This window comes from Pseudonaja textilis, chromosome 1 (assembly GCF_049901715.1).
Source record: "Pseudonaja textilis isolate UNSWEBS1 chromosome 1, rPseTex1.2, whole genome shotgun sequence".
Classification (NCBI taxonomy): Eukaryota; Metazoa; Chordata; class Lepidosauria; order Squamata; family Elapidae; genus Pseudonaja; species Pseudonaja textilis.
Genome location: NC_141990.1, coordinates 87757907 through 87784529, shown reverse-complemented (window position 1 = coordinate 87784529; position 26623 = coordinate 87757907). Strand labels below are relative to the sequence as shown.

Genomic DNA, 26623 nt, shown 5'->3' with positions numbered 1-26623 from the left:
CAAGAGACAGGAGCAGGAACCAGAAGCAGGAACCAGAGATAAAGAAAGAAAAAACGAAAGAAGGAAAGTATTACTATACAAACAGAGAAAAAGCAGAATGCTTAGAACTATCCTGGGATTATCTACAAATTAGAGGCCTGAAATTACATTTCTTCCTATTTAAAGCAGAAATATGGTCTACCAAAATACAGAATTGTACAAAGGTCTACCTAAGAATAAATCCCATAAGGGTATTTATTCCCAGAACTGCAGGATTAAAATACTTATGCCTCCATTTATGCCATCCAAAACAGCTCTCTGGTACAATAGATTCAATTCTTATTCTATTAGGTCTAATCTAATTCTTCTTTTATATGAATAATTAAGTTGAAAGCAACTAGAACGTCCTACATTAATTCTGTTGCTTCAGCTATGAAAGTACTCGTTTCCTAAAGGACCATTAAGACATATTAATTTTATTCATTCAATTTATATAAAAATGTAACTTTTGTCAAATCTGTCTGAGTTAAATTCATATAAACATGGTACTTCTTCTTTGTTAAACTACATATATGAGAAATTGAGGCATATTTAAATCGGAATCTGATTATGAAATAATAGGTATCATGTTGGGAACTATAAAGTAATTTTGATTTACTGAAAGTTCTGTTTTACTCAATCAGTAATTTTAGATGTTAATACCTAATTATATCTAAAAACCATGTTCATAGAATGGTCAATTTAATATATAAGTAGGACAGGTATGGTTGCAAGATTTCTCTAAAACATGATGGGGAGCTTGTTAATGGAGGCAGGCACCCTTTGCTGTTGAAATTAGATAATTTTCTACTGAGATTTACAGAAAAAAAGCAAGAAGAGCTCGAAAAATGGAAGGAGAGAAAATAATGCAGACTATTCCTTGAATCAAGATTCAGACAACAGCCAAGCCAACCCAAAATTTTCCAAAGCAAAATTTAAAAGACTGCATACTTTGAAAATGATATAACCGAGGAGGGAATTGATTGACTTTTTACTTTTACCTGCATCTCCAGATAAAGTTGCTGCACTTTTACTCCTAGCCAAGAATGAATGAGTTGGGGTCAGAAGCCTGCTAACCATGTTGCTTTCCCATGGACTTAGCTGCATACGTCGAGCTGAATGCCATCATATAAGTGAGAAGTTAGTTCAAATGTCTTTCACAGAGAATCACATTACAGTTCTGGATTAAACTCTGACCTCATTACACATAAGTGTTTATTAAGAACATTGGAAAGACAACTGATCATTAATTCATTCATTCATCTTGCCTTTCCATTTCAGCAATTATTTCCAAAAATACTTGCAAGAAATTGGGCCTAATAAAAAAATATGAACATTGAAAGAACAACAGTACAATGTTAATTATTATTCACACAAAAAGAAAGTGCTCCCAAATACATTTCCTATAATTAACCACAACCATAAAGAAATCATTTACTGTGAGCTTCTTCAGCGGCTCTAAAGGCAGCAGATTAAGCCCAGATGTGTTACACTGCATCTAATTATGTGCAGAAAATGAAACCATGGAGAAGAGTGGAAGTTGCCTGCCTCTGAGGCAGAGGAGATGCAGACTTTTCCTTTATTTCTTGCTACAAGTGGGAGAACACAGCCTGCCATGGATTTGCTGTTTGTTAAAGAATTTCATGGTGCTCATGAACCCCCCCCCCCACTATTTTTGATATGGCATCATCCCTAAAATCAGTTTAAGTCTACATCCAACATGTTTATTTGCAAGAAGTACCAAAAACTGAACGTGTTCAAACTTACCATGAAAATAATTCTAAGTTATTACGTATCAAAACAAATATCTCTTTATATTAAACATGAAAACATTTTGTTAATTGTGTGCACAGTTTACATATCTTTCACCAAGAGGAGTAGATCCTCCCAAAGGAAAGGCAAAGTTCAATCCTGGATGTACCATTAGGTATTTCAAACTGGATTTCTTCGAGGACTGGATCAGCATTGTAGTTCTCCTCTGCGGGCTGGGGTGGGGGGTAGGGGGGGCGGACGGACGCCTCCTGCAGCATCCTGCCGGCCAAAACGGGGCACACAGCCTCCCTGCACCTCATTTTCACCCCCCATGGTCTCCTGCAACACTCTGCTGGCCAAAAACAGGCCGCGTGGCCTATTTTTCACCCATTTTGGGCCGTTTTCAGCGCGTTTTTGGCCTGTTTTGGGCCCGGTTTTGGCCAGCAGAGTGCTGCAGGAGGCCATGGAGGGTGAAAACAAGGTGCGGGGAGACTGCACACAGCCCATTTTATCCTCCGGAGGACTGCGGGCCAGTCCCTTGATATTTCCAAGCTGGCCCCATGGGCCAGATTTAAGCACTCCACAGGCCTGATTTGGTTCACGGGCTGAGTTTGACCCTCCTGTTTTACATTAATCTGAACATCCTTTATGTGTGTATTTATGTGTGTGTGTGTGTGTGTGTGTGTGTATGAAAAGATAATAAATCATTATCCCATGTAATGATATAATGCATTTATAAAAAATGTTCTATAACGAATTACTATAAAATAGCTTTTACAGTTAATAGAAACATAGTCAGGCAAAGTATATCAAATTCAAAATGTATTAAGAATGACTCCATTAAGCACATTATTGGTCATTAAATGTGTATCTTTAACCAATGTAGATAAGAAAGCATGAAGACAAATACTATAGCAAAATCCTAAGGCATACCATTGGAATTATTATTTCTCCTCTCTGACTGATATAATTAATGGACATCTAAGATTATATTTATTGCTACTTCAGTTACACACATTAAATTCAATAAACTGTTCTCTAGCAATGAGAAGAGAATAACAAGGACCAAATGAGTGATGGAGCATGACAACACTATCTCTTCTTCCTTCTGGGAGCACTCTGAAATTTAAGATAATAACTACACATCAGATAGCCAGTTTGATGCAGTGGTTAAGGGATCAGGCTAGAAACTGGGAGACCATGAGTTCTAGCCCAATCTTATACACAAAGCCAACTGCATCACCTTAGCCCAGTCATTCTCTCATAGCCCTAGGAAGTAGGCAATAGCAAACCACTAATAAAATCTTACCAAAAAACCCAACAAACCCACCCAGTCTATAGGCATTTGTCCAGGCAGTGACCAGGAGTCAACACTGATTCAAGGTCTATGGAGATTCTCACTCATCCAGGTCACTGTTGTCCCAAAGGTGCTTTTTCAAGAAGCAACTAGACTTTCTGTTTTTTCTTAATTTCATTCCATGTTTTAATAAGGAAAAGGGAAGATTTTGCTGGTCCGAAGTTACTTCATTATGGAGAGCTAGTTCTACTCCAACAGTAGCATCAAGTCTGCCATACAATCTCAGCCGTTTGGTCTGTGTGTGCCCTTGAATCCCGAAGGCGCTTTTTCAAGAGCTCTGAAGAAGCATCTTGGATGAGAAGCAAAACATCTTCAAAGAAAACCCAGAAAATCCAGTTGTCCCTTGGAAGAGCATATTTGGGCATAATGACTCAAGGGCACACACATACACACAAACCAAACGGCTGAAGTTATATGGCAGTTTTTAGGCTGTAATACTGCAATACTGCATTCTAACTACCAGGATTCATAAGTAACACAAATTTGCATTTCATAATCATAAAAACATAAATTTACCTTTCACCTTATCCCTAAAAGTATGGTCCCTGACTACAGTACAAAATGGTTGTCCTCCTTTGTTTTAATATGAAAGCGGAAACATTGCGTTTGGTTTTTGAGAAGGAGAATAAATTACTTATCTGATATGTAGTATTTTATTGTCAGTGAGACAATATTTCAAAGCTAATAGAATTGTCAGTTTGACAATTATAAATACATAGACATGTACTTATTTCCATATGTGGAGAAAAACACATAATTCACTAACATAAACAATCATATGGCAATAAAGATTATCCCATGCACATAATCTAGTTGACAATATGCCTCATTCAATTCAGTGAAATTTTCTGTCAGACATATGTACATTTACCAAATGGATGAGACTTTCCAAAAAGTTTCACACTATAATGGAAAACCTAAATAATTTTGGTTTAAAAATATATATATATATCCAGTCCTTCAGACATTTTGATTACCACTGAGCAGCTTTTAAAAATTCCTCTCTATATCCATTAAAAAGTAAGAACAATGAAAAGAATACTTGCTTTCTTTTTAAACAATATAGTTCAGAATAATCTCTCTGGGAAGACATGTAAGCATGTCAAGATATGAAGCCAATAGGAAGATTGAATACCCAGTTTCTTAGCCAAGGAATTATCAAACTGACTAACCAGAGTGAGATTCAAGAGCACTTTTTAATGGAAAAAATGTAGGGGGGAATAATCAAATGAATATGATCTAATCCAATGATGATGCACAAAAATTAAAATATATTCCATGCACAATGGAGAAATGAGCAGATGCTCTATAACTTTTCTTTTAAAAAAATCATTTACTAAAAAACCTGACAGAAGCACTGCTTTATGCATTTGTGGTATTTTTTTTCCTGCTCAAAAGGTGGCTTTTTGTCCAAAGCCACATTTTGTTTCCTCTAATAATATAAAGGAAATTACTTAAGAGCTGCTCAAATTTTTCAAAACAATTATCATACGGAACATTTTTTTTGATCCTTTGTTTTCCACTTTTCTTCCAAACTGTACCTCTGTCTGGAGAATTTAGTAATGTTGCAGATGAGGAGGAGAGCCGCTTGTTAATGACTGGATCAACATGTTTCGAAAGGTTCATTGTTGAAACAGATCGCCTGTCTGGATCTAAAACAAATGGAAATAATGCTAATTGACAGCCCGCATGCAATAATGTGACTTTGTAGTCCTCCAGAGCATAAATGGGAAGATTTGTTTTCTTATGCTTTGTGAGGATATATCAAGGGATTGGTTTTTTTAGGTGACTCAAAGATTGGGCACAAAATGGAATCCTATAGTTATCCTGCAATAAGTCCAATTGAGGGTTTACTGTTTAGAAGATAAATATAGGATTGCACATTTAATTTCAAATTGCAGCCAAACTCCTAATAAAACAGCAATGTTCTCTTTAATGAAACAAATGCAAATGAAGAATAAGAAATAAAGCAATGAGATTTAAAAGGGTTATTTCATTCATTGTATGGACATTCAAGATAATGCAGTAAACCTGAGGGAAATGAGAAATGAAATGAGTAATAAAACCAAATATTTTAAAGCCAAAAACATTTAATGGTAAGAGAGTCCTATGAACTAGAATCTCTCAGTATTATATGTCCTTGTATGTTCATATGGGAAAGCTATAGAAACAAGGCAGAAAGAAAGAAAACCATGGAGTTTCAAAGTCAGGAACTTTCAAAATTAAAGAAGTTCCTGCGAGATTATTTCCAGGCACTTCTTGTGAAAAGTGCTATAGGCAGAATTCTGTGCAGCTCATGCATGCAATCTTACAGCCAGACCTACTTGCATTTTCAAAAATCTCACTGTTTTAGATTTTTAATAGCACAGTTATAGGTTATTTGGGTTGAAAGCCATGGTGGGAAAGGATTTTGGTGCATTTAAATAAAATTGTTTTCCTTAGAGTGTAGCAAAAGTTTTATATTATTATTATCTTAGAAACCAACGCTGCAGCCTTCTCTATCCTCATGCCTTCCAGGTAGGATGAGGCAGCTTTGACCTATTCTGCCTGGAAATATTTGGGGTCACAGATCAAACACAGCTGAGGACAAACGCTATGCTAGTTGGGAATTCTGAGAATTATTGCCCCAAGTCATTTGGAGGATGTCAGATCGAGAAAAGGCTGCATCACTGAATGGTTATCTGGATAAATGTTATATAATCCAATTCACCATCTTTTTAAGCTTCATTTCTCGTAGCTTTGTGGGGGAACGTTCAGCTCTTCCTTATCTTCTTTATGAAGTCCTTCAACTAGGATTTCCACTGTAGTGCACACACTGCACACAATGTAATTTCCCCGTGTTATTTCCTCTCCAACTTGATGACTTTGGTTTTTTTTTTTTAGAGGACAGTTGAGTTTTCAGCATGGATACATAATGATGTGACCCAGCAGTCCTTTGACATCCTTTTATTCCTTTTTCAAAACAACATAAAGCCACTTTCCTCCAAAGCAAACTTTTATTTGCCAAAACAAAAAAAAAATAAATGAACAGGGGCATGGAGAAGAATGACACAATGGGATTCAGAGCAAAGAAAGGAAACCATGATAAGAGCTAGGAAAGATGCTGATACAAATATTTCCCAGAGTCTTATGTGCCACCTGATCTGGAAATAGTGGGGCAGGTTCCTGAATGATAACCAGCGAGACTCCTTTTGAAGAATAGGTAGGTACAGAAGGCAATCCTGTGACAGGATTCTTTTTGCTTTTCTTAAAATGTTGGTGATGGGGTGTTTTTTTTTAAATGCAGTGACAAATTGCATCACTGAAAAATACAAAATCATGCTGAAGATGGAATAATTAATAGTTTTCAAGAATAATCATTACATATTTTTAAAGCACTACACAATAAAATAAGTAATAGAAAAACAAAAATAATGTTTTTTTTTCTTGTATCCAATAGACTTTTGAAAACATTGTTTCTCAAGGTTAAAATATATTCCAAATAGGCAGCATTGCTTCAGAATTATACAAATGCATTTTGAGAAGTTGTGCCACATTCTTTAAGTCGCCCAGTAATAAATTCAGTAAACTTGTGGAAAAAGCGAGGGCTATCTATCAGCTCTAGTCTATGCAGTGTTAGACATGCACACAATCTACAAAAAGATGGATTAGGTACTGGCATACTGGTCCTATTTTGAGGACATAACTACTTGTGATGAATTCAACAAATCATAGTGATTTATGTACCGAGTTTTCTAGCACCACCCAGAGATTTGAAGTGGTACTCCAAGCCTGCTAAATCGAGAAGGGTGAAGGATGATTCAACAAAATAACCTAGGACAGAATGCAAGATAGTGATTTTTAAAAGTAAAGAGAAACTTAAAAGGCAGCAGTCAAGTTACACAAAAAGAAGCAAAAATAACAGGTAGAACGTTCTTATGAAAAAGACAACAATTTGATCTTGTAGCAGTGTCTACCTCATTTTAGTTGATGAAAATATATAAAGTTGTTCTAGTTAGTATTTGAATAGGAGAAAACATCAAGAAATGTAAAGTGTTCAATTAGGCTAGGCAATTAAAAAAAAACAATAGCAAGCCACTTCCATACTTTTGTCAAAAGAGCTCTGGATTGAAATGTCCATGAAATTGCTAACGACTGAATTTGTCCTAAAGGAGATTTTACCATTTTACTTATAAATTAAGAGCAATGATCAATGTTTTTGTCACATAACAAATGCAATTAAGACTGCTAGTGCATTTTCAAAGAAAGAAAATAAAGTATTAATAGAAACACAATTTCTGCACAGCTCGAGTCCATCTATAACAGTGATGGTGAACCTTTTCGGCACCAAGTGCCCAAACTGGAATGTGCATGCATGTGCGTGCATGTGCGTGTGCCAGAGCACCAGAAACCTGAAGACCACAGGCGCATGTCTGTTTTTTGGCCATTTTGGGGGCCATTTTCTGGGCTGTTTTCAGGCTGTTTTTTGGGCCGTTTCCCAGCACTCCGGCTCCCACGAAGACCAGAAACCAGAAGTGCAGTTGGCAATGCCACGTATGCCCACAGAGAGGGTTCTATGTGCCACCTCTGGCATGTGTGCCATAGGTTTGCCATCACGGATCTATAATAAGATCCTCCTCCATCAACTGAGGAGGACCTCCTATGTATCCATAAGACCTGATTGGGTGAAAACAGAGGAATTCCTCCAGTTTTTTTATGACATCTAGGAAACAGATGAATAATATCTTTTTTTGTATGACTGATGGAATGGAGTTTCCTCAGAATTTGACTGCAGTGGAAGAGGACATTTATGCTTACGTTTTAAATATAGTAAGCTACCTATAGTTGAAGTCAGATACCAATGTGTACCTCTCCCCTATTTATTAAAATAGCCTAAAACTCACACAGAGACCTGAGAAAAGAGATTGGCTGCTTGAAATGAACAACAGAGGGGGGAAAATCTCTTCAAAGCCAAGTTCATTAGAGGAAAGATAAATCAGTCTTTAAATATTAATTAATAAGCAATACTGACTACTGGATTTTCCTCCCTATACAAAGGCTTTCACAGCTACAACAAAATATATTATTGGTTTCATTGCTTTATCAGAAATTATATTACTTATCTAAATATTTAATTAAATTCATAATTTTAAAAAGCTTGGCTTAAACAAACAGAATGCTATACATAGAAACAGACAAAGCAAATAATACAAATACATACAAATACAAATGAAGTTGGAAAGGAGAAATCAGATGTCCAAATATGAGACCAGTTTCTCATACTGGAAAGTTAAGCATAAAAGAAAGAGGCACCACACATCTGGAGACATATGCAATTAAAGTCTACAAATGCAATTCAGTATGAAAGGAGGTGTCTTCAGTTAAACAACCCATGTATCTATTAGTATACACACACACACACACACACACAAAGGAGACAGAGTGAGATACCTGGCTTCCAATTTTACCTGCATTATTAACGCTGCTGCTACGATGAAGCGTACTTCCCCAGGACCATCTGTTCAGCTTTTCTTTTGGTTTCTGGCTCCTCTCAATTGTGCGGCGTACAACAGCTTCATGTCTCTCCTAATGAGATAGCAAACTATTACAACTGGCTTGAAGTGACATTGCCTTCATTTCATTCATTTTAATTTAAACTGATAAATGCAATCAATTGCATAAAATGTGCTCATCTTAAGGCAATCCAGTGAGAGGAGACATCAATGAATTCCTATATTCCCACTGTCTGTACTGCCTTGGTCCTAGCTCTTTTTCTACCCAGCTGCAATGAGGAACATTCAAGGAGACCTGTAAATAGCAGAATTCTAATTTCCCAAAAAGAGTGAATGGGCTAACTTATATTGGCATGTGATGGCTAAATTTCACTGGAACCAGAGGTGGGATGCTACTGGTTCTGCCCGGCTCTATAGAACTGGTAGCTCTGAAGAGCAGCAGACATTAAACCAGTTCTGTGTTTGTTGCTGTTTGGCCCACCCACCCGGGCTCTTACCTATCCTTTATTTCCTGCTTTTTCAACCTCAGTTGCTTTGCGCGACACAGCTGAGGTTGAAAAAGCAGGAAAAAGGGGGCTTTTCAAACGCTGTGCATCTGCGCACAGCGCTTTTCAACTGTCCGGGCGGCACAGCTTAAGGTTTTTTTACACGCACACGCAAAACATAGTCACCAAACCGGTAGTAACACTGGTTGAATCCCACCACTGACTGGAGCCCATTATCTGCCCTGTTTTCACTGCTCCATATAGAAACTTATTGCCCCAAAGATCCTGTAAAGGACTTCTCCTACCTTGTCCTCCTCTATTCGCTGCTTCCGTTTTTCTTCTACTGCAGCTCGCCTTCTTTCTTCCTTTAGCCTCTGCTCTTCTAATTTCTTTTTACGTTCCTCCAGATGTTTTTCATAATGTTGCCTCGCTCTCTCCTCTTTTTCTAGCCAAGCAGCTTCTCTCGCTGCTAAAAGGATATCAAAGGGAATTTCACACATTTGGGGGGATATTCTTCTAGGGCATGAATATTTAACCATGGCATGAATATTTAACTACCAATACCCCCATATTTAAAGAAGTTCACAGCATTCTGGTATTACAGCATTATCATGAGATACGGAATAAATTTTATCAATGGTTGGAAATGGAAGAAGGAACCCAGAATAAAAAATAACTAGGATTCATAGAATGGAGAGTTGAGGTTATGTATGTAATTGTAACTGAATAGAAGAGAAGAGACAAAAGTAAAAAATTAATAATACAGATGAGATTATGATGTCTTTATAAATGTATATACTGGATAGACTAACTGTATAAAGGTAGCAATGTATATATAATATTTATTTGATACTTTAGTATGTAAGGCAAGGACGATGCCAGGATGGTTGCACTGTGTCCAATGTTTTAATGTGTAATTAATAAAATTTATAAATAAATAAATAAACAAGCAAACTGGTGAGACCATAAAACAGAGAAAGTAATTGAAAATGAAGAACTAAAGTGCTCTGGGACTTTGGAATTCAAACCGTCAGGCATCTGTCACATAACATTCCAGACTAACGAGTGTCAATAAAAAAGACAAAAAAAGTCTGGATGGCGGACATGGCAGTACCTAGAGACCGCAGAATAGAAGAGAAAGAATTGGAGAAGATAACAAAATACAAAGACTTGCAAACAGAAATAAAATGACAAAAGAAAATGAAAGTAATACCCTTAGTATTGGGTGCCCTGGGTACAGTCCCCAAACAACTGGCGCACCACTTGAACACCACTGACATTGACAAAAATCACCAATTTTGGTCAATTGCAAATGGCAGCTTTCCTCAGAACAGCTTACATCCTGCAACAATACCTAATACCATCAAACATCAACACCTGCCTAGCCCACGTCCTTGGGAAGGACTCAGTAGGTAGATAAAAATGCCAAATCCAGTCTGAACATCTGGATGACTGTGGGACAAATCAGAAATACAATTTCAGTTGCAATTGTAGGTCATAGTTCAACCATATGTTAAAGACATAGCAATGCATCTTTAAAAACCATAATCAGTTGTCATAATTACAGCCCTTGTAAAAAAAAAAATTATTACTGTATTTTATTGAATGTATTTTTAACATGGAGCATAACCTGGAGATGTATTACAAGAGCTTTTAAATATTTCAAATAAACAATCATCAAATAAATGAACAGATGCATGATACTATGACTAAAATCCATTAAATAATTACAGAATTAAATAATCCATTAAATGAGAGCCAGTTTGGTATAATGGTTAAGGCGTTGGCCTAGAAACCAGGAGATTGAGTTCTAGAACTCAATCTCCTGGTTTCTAGGCCAACGCCTTAACCATTATACCAAACTGGCTCTCATTTAATGGATTAAAAATACATTCAATAAAATACAGTAATAAAAAATATTGAGATTGGTTACCATAACAGAACCATGAAAGTCTGATCTCCTTTTTCTTAGACTTCCATGAATTAGGAAGGTCTCTGCGTGAGCTGCTAAATATTATCTGGATATTCTGGACTTAAAAAATGCTTTGGCACCTGCGAATCTATGTCAAGGTCATCTTCCTTATTTTCTACACCTATCCTAACTCATTGTATCAAATGCAAGAATCCTATCTATTTCTCTCTCTCATATTTATAAGACTGCTTAGATCAATTTGAGGCATTGTATAAATTTTAAAACAAATCCAAGACAACAAAAGAAATAAAAAATAGAAACAACCAGGGAGCTAATGTGCTACAATACATTAATACAATGTCACTCAGGTGACATATATTCCACCCAATCCAAGACAAGGAATAAGCCAGGCCTCCAAATTTCATTTAAAGCAGTATTGATATTACTTGAACCTTGGTCAGGGGAGTGATACAATCCAGAGGACAGTAATACTGTGCTTTGAGAACCCATCAACAAGGAAATTTACCTGGTTTATTAGTAAGTATGACTTACCTAAAACCTTGTCCTTTTCTACTCTTCGTTCTCTGGCCAGTCGTTGTCTTTCATCAACTTTTAGTGCTGGTATACAATTAGTGAAAACAATGTAAGATTTAGCTCCAAATCTATTCATCTTATATGAATGGCAGCTGTTCCTAAATTCTACAGAACCTACTTCTAAGCATCAATACATAGAAATCTATTCTTAAGATGTCATGTTAAAAAATGCAGGATTCTAAAACCGATTCAGAATTTATTTCATAACAAAATAAAAAGGAGAGTATTTATTTAACAACTTGTGAAGTCTTTCCCCCATACCATATTCAAGAGCATCTTATTAAAATCTTCCTCAACTATATATCTTCTAGGTATTAGTTGGGAACTTGGAATTACATTTTTGACACATCTGGGAAACAGAGGACTGGTTTAAGCCATCATTATTTAGGATATCCATCATCATTTTAATCAGTTCCATAAATCAGCTAGAAAACTTACATTAAAATAAATACCCAGGAACATGTACATTTCTATATTATTGAAGATTTCTAGATTTCTCCCTGAAATCTTCAATACTTCCAAATATTAATAATCAAAAGTTATTGGGTTGCTATCCCATATTTTTCTCCTTTAATGTTCTTTTTTTTTTCCTTGAAAAGAAAAATATGGTGGGAAAAAATGAGAGATAATAATGGGAATAGTTTGTGTGTTTGACAAGGTCATTTAAAGCTCTCAAAATAAGTGAATGTGGAAAAACAATTTCATATTAAAAGCTTCATCTAGAAGTACTCCATAGTGTTCTCTGTCCAGCAATATTAAGATTCTTTCAATGATGTGAACCTCAGTCTCCAGTTGCAGAGGGCTCACACTGGAGAACCTCTGAGGGAGAGCTTGTTAAGAAGCTTACATTAAAATTAATTCACAACAACATGCTGTAGAATCCTATCCATCCTACAGGTAACCGTCTACTTACAGCTGCAACGGGGACCACAATTTTCACTGCTAAGCAAGGTGGTTAAGTGATTCACTCCCAATTTTGCAATCTTTTTTGTCATGGCTTTTCAAGCAAATCACTGCAGTTATTAAAAGGAATCGCACAATCATTAAGCAAATTTGGCTTCCCTCATTGACTTTGCTTGTCAGAAGCCAGATGGGAGGGTCGTAAATGATGATCATATGATCCCAGGCCTTTGAAACCATCATAAAGCTATGCTGGTTGCCAAGTGCCCAAATTTTGATCATGTGAATCTTGCGGATGTAATAGCAATAGCAATAGCACTTAGACTTATATACAGTTTCACAGTGCTTTTACAGCTCTCTCTAAGCAGTTTACAGAACATATTGCCCCCAACAATTTGGGTCCTCATTTTACTGACTTCAGAAGAATGGAAGGCTGAGTCAACCTTGAACCAGTCAGGACTGAACTTATGGCAGCTGGCAGTCAGCAGAAGTAGTCTGCAGTACTGCATTCTAACCACTGTGCCACCACGGCTCTTTAATGATGGCTGTAAGTTCTGTTGTAACTTTGAATGGTTACAAAATTGTTGTAAGTTGAGGACTACATATAACACTTTAAGAATTACTTCTTATACTAAAATAAGGTAGTATGTATTCACTTTTTTTCTCATAGGATACATGAATTATTCTCTCCAAAACACTGGGTTCTGAATATATTATTTTTCAGAATTCACAGCCAATGGTATTTTTTCTTCTACTGCCATAGCTGCTAGCTGCTAGTTTTTTGCAGGGACACACAAATGAGAGAGTAATCAGTAAGACAGGCACTTACGTTATCTTTTTTCTGTTTAGAATCATCAGTTCAATAACAAGCATGAAGACAGTTGCAGGGCAAATAAAATGTCGTACTATTTCAATAGCAATATCTATTGACTGTATTTACTATGCTTATGTATTGTTGGCTTCCTAATAACAATCCTGCAACAGTCTGCTGAATTACTTAAAATAAAGCAATAACAATAGCCACAGTAAGTGGATTAAAAATCAGCAAACAATTTACATACAAAACAGCATACTTGAAATGGAACTAAAACAGCAATATTTAAAATTTATAGAATGATGGTGCTTTAGAATATAACAATCCTGTCACATTCCAGTTCATGGAAAACACTGGGAAGAGTTAAATTACTATAATACCTGTCTTGGGTCCTGCAGGATTAGTGCCCTGCCCTAAAAGGGCAGAAGAGGGCCGGCTGGACGAGACAGCTTTTTTATCTGGTACTTTAGTGTTTTCAGATACTAAAATGAAGAGAGAAAAGAAAAATAAATGAATTAACCATATCAATACAATCTCTGTTTTTTTCTCCCTGAGATAATCAATGCCAACCCTTCATTTACAGGTAGTTTTTGACTACAATTGGGACCAAAATTTCTGTCGTGAGTCGGTGCAGTCATATGATCACCATGTGATTGGGCCCAAGTTTATGATTATTTTTTGCTGAGTTGTTAAGCGGATCACGTATGTGCTCATGAAGCAAGTCGTGTATTTGTTAAGCGAATCCAGTTTCCTCAACTGACATTTTTTCGTCGGAAACTGGCTGGGAAAGTTGCCCGTTGGAATCGCCTGCCTGCAACCAGGCTTAAATCTGAGCCAGTTGCCACATCCAAACTGCAATCATATGATTGTGGAGTGGTAATGAGAGGATCATAAGTCATAAATCATTTTTTTCCGAGGCCAGAGTAACTTTGAACCATTGTTAAACGAATGGTTGTAAGTCAAGGACTATCCGTACATGAATTAGGATGAGGCACAGAATGGCAACATATATCTTCCTTGACCTGCATTCCTCCATCTTGATACCTTTAAGGTGTGTGAAGTCCATGCATCTTATAGTTGGCAAAATTGAGGGACAGTGTTCTACATAATGCTGGATTACAATTTCTAGCAATCCCAGTCAGATGGCCAGTGGCACAGAACAGAGGTGGAATTCAGCAGGTTCTGACTGGTTCTGGAGAACCAGTAGCAGAAATTTTGAGTAGTTTGGGGGAACCGGCAAATACCACCTCTGACTGGCCCCACCCCCATCTATTTTCTCCCAGCTGATCTTTTGTTGCCCTGCACAGGAGAACGGAGCTGGAAAGCAGCTTAGTTGGGTGGGGAGGGAATGGGGGTTTTGCAGTAACCTTTCCCTGCCATGCCCACCAAGCCACACCCACCAAACCACACCACACCCAGCAAGCTATGCCCATAGAACTGGTAGTAAAAAAAAAATTGAATCCCACCACAGGCACAGAAAGCGAGGAGCTGTAGTTCAGGAACACTCTGGGGAAATCACAAGTTCTATGACTGAAAACAGATCAGCTGCATCTGCTAAAAAAATAACTAGCCTTCTCTTGACTGGGGGCAGGTGTTAGGGTTTCAGTAAACACATAATCTAGCATTGAATTTTCAGCCCTTTGGGTGTAACAGAAAACAGCCCGTGTGGAATTAGGGCGTCTAATGTAAGATATATCTAAGATATTCTCGGGCAGCTGTTCCCAAAACATGATCTGGGGACCCCTCAGCGGTCTCTGTGGTGGGGTGGGGGTCTGCAAAGTCCAATAAATCTTTTTAAAAAGCTTAGTTTTAATTTCTGATACAGTAAGTATTAATACAGGCAGTCCTTGATTTATGGTCACAATTGAGCCCAACATTTATGTTGCCAAGTGAAAAATTTGTTAAATGAGTTTTGCCCCATTTTACTTTTGTTAAGTGAATCACTGCAGTTGTTAAATGAGTAACACAGTTGTTAAGTGAATCTGGTTTCCTCGTTGTTTGTCAGAAGGTCACAAAAGGTGATCACATGACTCTGGTACACTGCAACTGTGAGTCAGTTGTCAAGCACATGATCTACATCCGAACATAAATCACGTGACCATGGAGATGCTAAAAATGGTCGTAAGTGTGAAAAACAGTCATAAGTCACTTTTTTCAATGATGATGTAACTTCAAACAGTCACTAAATGAACTGTTGTAAGCCGAGGACTACCTGTAGATACAATCTACATAAACAAAAGCTCTTTGGGGCCCTCAATAATTTTTAAGAATGTTAAGGGTTCTGGGACCAAAATGTTTGAGAACCACTGTTCTAAAGAAACATTCAGCATTGCTGTATTCAAACTACATTGGAATGGATGGCACCACTACAAACACATTCATATTTATTTATCACAATAACAGCCTTTCCCATTTTTACAATCTATTTTTATTGCACAGTAGTTCCCATGATTCTTTATTGGCATTACCAAAGGTCAAAAATTTGGCACATTACACATAGCAACCTTACTTACAGTACAGCAATCCACTCCAGTGGTGGGATTCAAATTTTTTAACTACCAGTTCTGTGGGCGTGGCAGGAGAAGGTTACTTCAAAATCCCCATTCCCTCTTCATCCCACTAACCTGTTTTCCAGCTCCGTTCTCCTGTGCAGGGCAACAAAAGAAGACCCAGCCAATCAGCTGGGACTTGGGAGGCAGACAACAGATGGGGCCAGTCAGAGGTAGTATTTGCCAGTTCTCCAAACTACTCATAATTTCCGCTACTGGTTTTCCAGAACTGGTCAGAACCTGCTGAATGCCACCTCTGATCCACTCCAATGGTTATTACATTAGCAGCCATCGTAAAAAGATTGAAAATCATTCCATGCAAAAAAAGATGTATAGTTTTTTAAAAACACTTTTATATTTCCATGTCCCATTCAAGCACACCTAAGGCCATTCAGTGACATGGGAAATCTGTGCAGCCTCTCAGGGCACGTTAGCCAAAATATTGGAGAAAGTGCTATCTATGTAGTTCTTGCAAAAGTTTTTCTACCTAAAACTCCCCCAAATATTATACAGGTACTCCTTGACGTATGGCTTTAATGGAATTCCCCTTGGAAGTCATGATGGTCGTAAGTCAAGGCACATGCCTGACCAGATCTAATTTCAAAACATTTCTTTGTCACAGTCATTAAGCATGTTCCTTAAGTGAATCCATGTATTCTTTTGGGAGGGTTTTTTTCTTTTGCTGGAAACCAGTCCCAAAGTCATAAATTGCCTATGAAAGTGCTCCAGTAGCTGTCCCCTGGGACCAAAGGGGTAGATGCAGTAGCCAGAACTATGGAAACAGGATGTAAGTAGCTGGGCGGCGGTTGCTGTCATCATAACAGTACATCACTAAGCAAGGATTACCTGTATTGTATTGTTTTCCTGATTTCAGGTTTAATATTAAAGCATTCAAACAGGATATTGTAAAGCTCCTGTAGAGATGCACACACATATTATTTCAATGATATAGATTGCCAATTCATTGGAGGTGCAACTGGTACAGGATATCATGTATTTAATAACACAGTGGACATAAAGCTAAGAGAACATCACTTTGCTGACTTAGCTCAGAAGCAGAATAAGATAAACTCTGATTAATACTAGAAGGAGTGGGGTCACTTCGGAATTGCCAGGCTACCAGATAGACTGGAAAGTAGAAACACAACGACAAACCATCTTGGAAGAAGGGTAACACAAGCTCTTATGCTACCCTTCCAAGAACACTGCATAGAAAAGAACCTTAGTCAAGGGGCTTTTCTTATCTTTGTTGCTCTCTGAAGTCCCTATTTAATCACTGATATAAAACCATAATAAACTTGCAATTCATAACATTGCTGAAACCAAAAGCCAGTAAGCTGTATTTATTTGCAGTTCAAAAGAAGCCACTTCAGAAAAGATAAGGCAAAGAGAGCAGAGCTTCTGGTAATAAAGTATTTGAAAGTTCTTCTTTTTCTAAAAACATGTTTTAAAAAGAAGTAATTAACATGATGGCCAAATATTTTAATTATCTATCTATCTATCTATCTATCTATCTATCTATCTATCTATCTATCTATCTATCTATCTATCTAAATTATTTATTTCTTAAAATTCCTAATGCTTTCCTGCAACATGTAGCTTTTAAAGTGTTTCCCCATATGTTCATGATCTATATCCATGATGGCGAACCTATGGCACAGCTGATTTTTTTGAGGTTTGATAACTTTTTCGACCTCCCAAAGGCTTGAGGAAGGCTTCTGCAAGCTTTGCAGGCCAAAAACTAGCCTTGTTTCATCACTTCCTGTTTTTCTAAAAATAGCTGAAAATCAGCTGTGAGGCGCAGTGCAGGTAAGGGGGCGGCAGGAGTGGGGTGGGGTATTGTACGTGCATGTGTAGAGGGCATGGGGGGGGCGCATTGCCTTCGTGCATGCACAGTTTTTGGCACAGAAGCCCAAAAAGCTTAGCCACCACTGAACTCAAGGGTCTTCAAACTTTAAGACTTGTGGACTTGAATTCCTGAGCTAACATGACTGGAGGAGGGATTCTGAGAGTTGAAGTCCACAAGTCTGAAAGCTGTCAAGTTTGAAGACCCCTGATCTATATTCCAATACATATGGGATTAATTTCATACATCATTCCAGGCATTCTGATTACAATTTTCAGCAAATTGAAGAAGGATTAAAATTTAAAGTCAAACCCTCACAGTGGAAAGGTTTCACCAATAGCACAATATCTGAAATTGGTCTAGTTGTGTCAACGAGGGGTCATGATTACTGCTTCTGGTAGGTGCCTTCATTGAAATCTCAACTTTGCTTTCTTTGAACATAGACTTCAAATGGTGTTATTATATTTCTATTTACAGTGGTCTCTTTAGCAACATCCTTCAGGAAAACTAATCACTTTTTAAAAAGGAAATATGCAATAGCATGTATAAAATAATTGAGTAGTTAAATTAAAATTTAGATGGGTAAACTGTACTTTATATCTAATTTTATATATAATATCTTTATATCTAATCGAGGGACCATTTTAAAAGGTCCAGAAAAATAAATTTTATAGTCATTCTGGCATCAAAAAGTTTTCTAAAAGTGCAGCCTAAGTGAACCATCTGGGAATACTATTCCAGATACAGTTAAATGCTAGGAAAATGCTATAATAATGGCCTAATCCCCAAGCCAACATCCATTTAACTTCAAGGGGTAGGACATCCTGAAAAGACTCATGGGGAACACTTCAACACATAGTAGCTGTTTATATTGCTCATAGGTAGTATAAGCCCCAAGAAAATTGATGTAGCAAAACTATGATAAAAAAAGGAAAAAAAACCTGACAAAATTGCAATACACTAATCTAAATGTCTCCCTTTCCAATTATTGGTTTATTTCCTTCTACTTACTTTCCCCTAGTTTTCATATGATAAACTTGCTGTTATTCAGCTTCTTAAATAGTCCATAAATATATTATGCATAAGTAACTTTATTATTTAATATGAAAGATTCAGTTTTAAGAGTAGAGATTTTGACTTAATTCTTTTTTTTTTTCTCTTTTGATTCAATCTGGCAACAGACTTGCAGGAATATATTATACTGGTTAGCTCATTCTATATTTTATCCCATAAAATTATAATCACACATGATGTCTAGATTTGAATGTTATGTAAAACAGGGAACAGCCACTTCCAACAACATTTCATCACCTTATCATTTTACAAGTAGAAATAAAAAACATTTAATATTCTTTCATACTCTTCTCTCTTTTCCTAATCTCGAGTACAGAAGATTGTCTGTGGTACTTACTTCCACTCTCCCCAAACCTGCTCCATATTCCACACTTAAAGTTATATGCAGACTGCATTTTGTTTTCAACCCAACATTCCAGATTGCATAGTATTCCCACCTAAGGCATTCTCCTACAAAAAGTATGTAGAAGAGGTACAGAAAGCACAGTTTTGGGCAGGTTAGAGCAGGTCAGGGTTGAGCACAGTGGGATGCCAATCAAGAAGAGCCAAAATATTTAACAAAAATGTTTCAATCAACCACAGCAAAACAAACACTGCTGGGCACAGCAGTGGTCCCAACAGTAATTTTTCCTGTGCTGAGTATATTATTTGTACTTTGCAAATGCAAATGCAAAAATAGAGAGTCATGCTTCAGGAAGAAAAACCCATCTTGGTAGAAGACAGAGAGAGATACAATAGGAAAAATTGAATTGGTAATTAATGAATTTATCCTCCAATTAAGTGGCTCCTGCAATCTGTCATCCAAATCGTAGCATGTACTCTTTTTTTCTTCTGCTTAAAATCTTTAGTCCCTTGTAATATCTAGTTTTTAAAATTATCACTCATCTTTTATTATGATTCACACTTGCCAGGTTAACCAAAACAAGTCTATTTTCCATGAGAAATAATTGTCTACAATTAATTCCAAAAAATCTTATAGTAAAGGTCAATGTTTTCAATTTATCTGGACTCTTATTTCATTTATAGCTTTCTTAGATCAAAATCTTATTTAGCTTTTTTGCTTATTTCAAATTCTTTAAGTTCTGAAGTTTTTAATTAATTTTTCTTTTGTTCGGGTTGTAGACAAACTCACCACAAAAAAGACTTTTTAAATCTGTTGTTCTGATTCTATTGAATGAGTTTAGAATAGTTAATAGGCAATTTCAAAAAGTGATTAGAAAATAAAAGATTTGGCTCCAATGAGAGTAAATTAGTTTTTGCACAGTAATAGTAATAGGTGTGCTATTACAGAGGAAAGAAGATCTTTGCTCTTGTCAAGCTGGGTTGAAAAGATGCCACCAGGGGTGGGATTCTACCGGTTCAGCCCAGTTCTATAGAACCAGTAGCTCTGAAGATCAGCTGATACCAAACCGGTTCGCTCTGAAGATCTTCTTTTCTTTGGTTGGGTTCACCCACCCGGGCGGGCTCTAGGCTGTCCTTTATTCCCTGCTAAAGCAACCTTAGTTGCTTTGCGCGGCACAGCTGAGCGCTCACCGAACCAATTGTTATGCCAGTAGGATGTGACCCCTGGATGCCACACTTCCCTTTGAGAGATGATGAGTCCTGCAGTCTTGAAAAAGGATGTGAAAAATTAATATCTATAGGTCTATAACCCAAGGATCCTTCTCGATTCACTGTTACTGCTGGGTGGGTATATGAAAACTATGTATTACCCAATCTCCAATCCCTCATTTGATGGAAGGTTTTTAGGAGGATGGTGGAAAATTAGAATGCTCTAGACTAAAAGAAGTAGGTTATCTAGACCACTTTCAATCAGGGTCCAATCTGGCACAGGATAGAAATGGCATTGTCATTCAAGTGGATTACTTTTGTTGGAATTTGGATAATGCACCCTGCATGGCATTATGAGATTTCTTAGCTCTCTTCAATACTACCCATCAAACTATCTTCCTGGATCATCTTTGAAAGTTGAGAACAAAGAAGCCTAAAGCTGCATCTTAGCAGGGATTGTTGGTTAGTTATGGCTATCTGTTAGCCCTATTGTTACCTTAAGAGAAAGAGGCTACATCTGAAACAGTAGGTCTATAACCCAAGGATCCTCTTGGATTTACTGTTAGTGCTGGATGGGTATATGAAAGCTTTGGCCAGGATTTGTTGTAATTTCTGAGCCCTTCTCAAATATATTTAGCAAGGGCCTGGAAAATGCTTTCCAGAAAAGGATGTCTCTATCACATTAGCTATAACAAGCTACACAGGCCACATAATCCTGATTCATGTTCCTTCTCAATCCAGAGCTGGGTGGATGACTGAGTATTTTTTCTCATCCTAACCTACCACACAGGAACTGCGATAAAGAAAAGGCAAGACAGAGAAAAGGCAGATTATAAATAATGAATGAATCCTATTCCATTTTTATTTCTTTTCGAAAGGTCATAGTACATAATATATACAGTACATTAAACCTGCCTTCTAATGTTCTACTCTCTGAAATTACCTTTCTTACTTGAAGGTTATCTAGCTTTCATATGACTTTAGCCTCCGCTCCTCTCAACATTCTTTATCTACTTGTTTTCATGCCAGTTTCTCCTGTTCCATATAATACTTTGGTTATAATTTTCAACATCCCATCTTCTCAAAGAAAATTTCATCATTTCTAAAGTCTCACTGAAAATACTAGAAATAACTGCAAGTTAAAATAAGAGCCACTTTAGTGCAAGTTACACCAGGCTATAAATTTGGAAACTATGGGTTCTAGTTGAACCTTAGGCACAAGGCCAACTGGGTGAACTTGGGCCATTTGCTCTTCAATATTTGATAGTGTGGCAATTGAATTATGCTTCAATATATGATGACTGAAGCAGCTGAAACTAAATAATATTTCAATATGTGTTTCTCTACAATGCATCCCATGACACAGCTTGTAGTGTAAAGGACTTATTTACTTGAGCATCCATTTAATCATTCAGATATCTAGTTCATGTCATATATGTTAGGCCTTCAGGTGATTAAATATTCAACTTCTGGCCTTCAGGTTCTTCGAGCAGATTATGATGCTGTAAACTATACGAATCCAGAAAAAATAATAGCTTAAGAGTGAAGAGAAGGACCAGGGGAGACATGATAGCAGTCTTCCAATATTTGAAGGGCTGTCACAGAGAGGAAGGGGTCAAGCTATTTTCTAAAGCACCCGAAGGCCAGACAAGGAATAATGGATGGAAACTGAACAAGGAGAGATTTAACCTGGAAATAAGGAGAAACTTTCTGACAGTGAGAACAATCAACCAATGGAACAGCTTGCCCTCGGAAGTTGTGGGAACGCCATCACTTGAGACTTTCAAGAAGAGAGTGGACTGCCATTTGTCAGAAATGGTGTAGGGTCTCCCACTTGGGTGGGGGGTTGGATTAGATGACCTACACTGTCCCTTCCAACTCTGATTATCTGTTATCTGTTAGATTAGGGAACTATGTTTGTCCCTAACCTGGTTTTCTACTCTTATGTGTCAGATAATCTACACTATGCTTTCTGGAGCCAAATAATGATGTACAATCATGGACAATCAATGTAAAAAGGCATGGGGATCAATTCTTCTTTTTTAAAGCCTCAATCTTACTCTAATTTTATAAAATCAAGCATCATGCTGTTTCTAGTCTGGAGCTTTTTGAAGAATTATATCAACATTCTATCCAATTATATCTGCTGCTTCCAGGCAGGCATCTTGTGATATACTGGTAATAGCCTCCTATTGCCTTGCTTTTTCCTAATTATGCTCCTAGAATGTATTTAAGTGGTCTGCAAATACAGGAGGGAGGGAAGCAAGAAGACACATTAGACAAGGGGGCACCTATACAATTATGTAGTACAAGAATAAGGTCTATATCAACAGTACTTGAAAACACAAGGCAAGGAATTGTTTGGGGGCCCATGTGAATTTACTGAAATTACATAGCTTTTATTAAAGCAATCTTTGTTTTGAAATGAATTGTTTCAATGCCTATTGTTACCTTTGGATGTTGAACCTAAGAAAACAAACACAGGTATTCCTTGTGCAAATAACTAAAAACTTCAAAATTCATAAGAGGACTGTAAAAAGTGTTTTTTAGCCTTCTTATATGACATATATTCTTTTTCATCTGACATTTAACAACTCATTTTAGGTTCCTCCAATAAAACATTTTCACTGAAATTCTTATTAAATCTTCTGAGTTATAGGAAGGGGAGGAAGGGGAGGGGAAGGAAGGAAAAGAAAGGAAACTCCATTTTGTATACTAAACTCCCACTTAGTATGTTCTGGAAGGTTTCAGATGATTCTATAAGACCAGCAGCAGGACAGGCAACCATGCTCTGTTATAGCTTCCTTACCGTAGGGATGCAGCAGAAGAGATGTGATCTGTTTTCTGAATGGGCTTCTAATGTCCGCTGCTGGGAGGGAAGCTGAAACTAAGCATTATTTAGGTCTATATGCAACTCTGACTGAAATAACCTACTCAAAAATAAAGAAGCAGGCCTGGGGCACACAGGTTATCGAAGCAACTATAGTAGAGATTCGTGCCTTTCCTCTCCTATATTTCAGCGTAGTGTGAATAGGCAAAGTGGAGCATTTGACAACGATCTGAACGATCCAGTGGCGGTTCAAAGAATTAACTGAAAATAAGTCTCTATTCCCAGAAGAAATCAATAGCAAAGCATTTCTGTACCGTTGCCAAGAAAACTATATGAATGCATCTATGTAATACCCAGGAGTCACATCAATGTGAAGGACTCTTTGCTTTCACCTTCATTCACTCCAAGAGCGGCAGCATCCCTTGTATTGTGATATCTGAGAAAAAAGGTATACACTGGGCCCACATTCACGCCAACAGTTAGGGCACAACCCCCCTAAAGAGTCAGAAACTCTCATTAGCAAAGAACTTTTTTAAAATGAAGTGAGTTCTCTGGCAAACGAAAGAAAAACAAAAGGTTGAACAACATATAAAAAAAACACTTTGGCATGAAGTAACAAACCAACCAGCAAGACAAAATAAACAATTATTACTGTGCTGCTGCTACTTCCTTACCAGCTTTTAGTCATCATACACTCCAAAATCTAATAAAGAAATAAATAAAAATTGCCATCTGCCTTTCAAGAGAGAACTCATCTTGCATTGTTGTTTTTAAAGAGTCCAATAATTTGATATTCTGTTCCAAAAAGCCAATATAATTAGTGCATACCAGAAAGAAGTACAGTCAGCAATATTATTATGAAGCATACTGTTCTCAAGATCTGCCAAATTGATTTCACTGAACAGGAGACTGCAATATCACAGTCGATTGTTTATACAACTTTCAGATCTTATCTAATGCTTTCCGGGTAATTTTTCTTCCACTGAGCTTCATCCAAGTGCTACGGATGGATTTTGAAGCTGATTAAATATAAGCTACAGACAACTAAGATAACTTGTCTATTCCACTTTAGATCTCTTCTTTCTGCTCAAAAGACAGTCAAAGCAGATTCTTCTTGAAGAATGAATAAAATCTTGTTGCAAGGGCAGCCCTTTTCCTTCTGATGCCCACCAAAGACAATGGAATTGCCCTTTGAAGTTATAAGCATATCTGAAGGGCATCCTGTTTAGATTCACTGAACTAAAACTCTATGATAAATTGAGGTTACAATTGTGGAAATTCTTAGCTAAGTCTAAATATTACTGAATTTAATAATTATTTCTGAATATACACACAGTAGACGACACTATTAAAAACTAACAAATTTAGTATGGTATAAATGATCATTGTCTAGATGCTATTTAGCAGATAGGGAGAAATGAGTTTCAGAAGATGAGATCAAGAATCCATGACAGCACTACTGCACAATACACCCGACCTAATCAAATACATTAAGATTAAACTACCCACAATCATGGACCTTATCGACTAATGCCTTACCACTTGTTTTCAGTTTGATGGACAAATATACCAACAAACCAGAGGAACACTCATGGGATCACCACTCTGAGGACTCACAACAAAAATCATAATGTAATGCCTAGAAACTATAGCATTCCTACGTGTACAACCCAAAGTATGGTTCCGGTATGTAAACAACACTTTCGTCATAATAAAACAGGAACAAGTAGAGAAGGCACATGAAACTATCAACATTTTCAAGGAATAAAATTGACAAGGGAAGGAACACCCCCCCACTCCACCCAATCTATCCTTCCTGGATAACCTCACCAACAGAGGCAAGGTCAGCAAATTACAAACACAAATTATTATAAAACCACGCACATTAATCAAGTGCTCCACTACCAAAGTAACAACCAAACCTCCCACAAGAAACATTATGTAAGAACACTATTTTGATGAGCACAAACACACTGAAGCATCCTTGAATACCAGAAAAAGGAAACAGATCACCTATTCAACATCCTTACAAAAGCGTCTGGCAATTCAACCCACTACAACACAACCAAACCAAAGTATGAAATGAATAACACTGCCATACATCAAAAACATCTCACAAACAACCAATGGACTATTACAATCACATGGCTTCAGCCATCAACAGGACATAGAAATAAAAAATATCTACTTACTGTCCAAAAGAGTAATCAATAAGCTAAAAGTCCACAACACCTCCTTGCCAGCAATCGACATCCAGATAAAGAGATTAACACCAAGTCATAAACAACATTCCAATCAAGGAATTACCAACTAAGACAAACAATCAAACGATAATCAACTACTAAAAGCACTTCCACCAGCACTGGCAGGGCAAGCTGATTGTCCTTCTAGCACAGATATTACCCAAATGGGTAACCAAACATCTGTAGGGGGGGAAAACTAAGCTCAGAGAGCACCAAGGACTCCCAGTTCATCCCTGAGCTACAAATATTTTCCTCTATTGAAATTTGTTTCGTTATATATTGGAATGATAAAAAGCTCTCTTGCAACCTACATTACAAAGAAATAGCAATTTATTTTTAATATGCTGACAATTATAGGAATGAGTGCGTGTGAGCGAGAGAGACTAGAACCTGAGCTTTGCTTTGGAATGATTGTGGTAGATGACATGAGCTGATATTATCCAGACACAACTGCAAACTTCTTGCTAATTATTGTGCTCCTGATGGGAAAATATTACTGAGGAAGGGTAGGTTCTGGTAGCAGAAATGCTTTCTCATACTGAATATCCAAACCAGAAAAATGTGCTGTTAATTGCAAGCTCCATTTCAGAACGTACTGTATATAAACAATTCAGCTAAGTATTTAACATGGCAGGAAATGTATCTGTAGAAACGCTATAGCATTAAGATCATCATTCTGAAGGAAACAATGATGGATCATACATAATCATCAGAAGCATTGATTTCTAAATCAAATATCTCCAGCCTCTTCCTTGCCAGGAAATTATCATCCATCCAAGGCATAATACAGTCTAGACCTAAATTAAATTTGGCAACCAAATAATACAATTGGACATGGTTACTTTGAATGCATGAACTTCAATCATAATGTATTTCTTCTTTTAATGTTTATTTGAACAACTAACTGTGATGAATACTGTAGAAAATAGAACCACTTATTTAGGGGAGCCAAAGGAAAGTCATTCTTTATTTTGCAGTCAAATATGAACATATTTTGTGTAATATTAGATAGCTCACATCCACTGTAAACCTGATAGTTATAGTGGCAATGAGTGCACCATTGGAAGAACTAAGTTAAGGACAGATCATCATGGAGAAAATCTATGTGGTTGTTAAGAATCAGCAATACTTGGTGGCACATAATCAAACAGGTTAAGTTTCCTCTCAAGGAATCCTGGAATTGTTATTTTATAAAGGAAGGGAATG

The 26623-nt window shown here is 37.0% G+C and overlaps 1 protein-coding gene across 6 annotated transcripts in view; it reads right to left on the bottom strand.

Annotated features, from left to right (window-relative positions):
• MAP7 (microtubule associated protein 7) overlaps nt 1–26623 on the bottom strand; it is a 92211-nt gene that overhangs the window by 18617 nt on the left and 46971 nt on the right. For 3 of the 6 annotated variants that reach the window (XM_087940454.1, XM_087940451.1, XM_087940444.1), the window contains exons 2-7: nt 13705–13806; nt 11569–11634; nt 9410–9573; nt 8575–8692; nt 4669–4779; nt 1020–1133 (exon numbers count right to left, since the gene is read on the bottom strand). In XM_087940454.1, the coding sequence (XP_087796580.1) occupies nt 1020–1133; nt 4669–4779; nt 8575–8692; nt 9410–9573; nt 11569–11634; nt 13705–13806 (675 nt within the window). Of the gene's footprint in view, nt 1–1019; nt 1134–4668; nt 4780–6853; nt 6941–8574; nt 8693–9409; nt 9574–11568; nt 11635–13704; nt 13807–19130; nt 19228–26623 lie in introns of those variants that run through there. The other 3 variants (XM_087940430.1, XM_087940437.1, XM_087940460.1) reach the window with 2 other exon arrangements.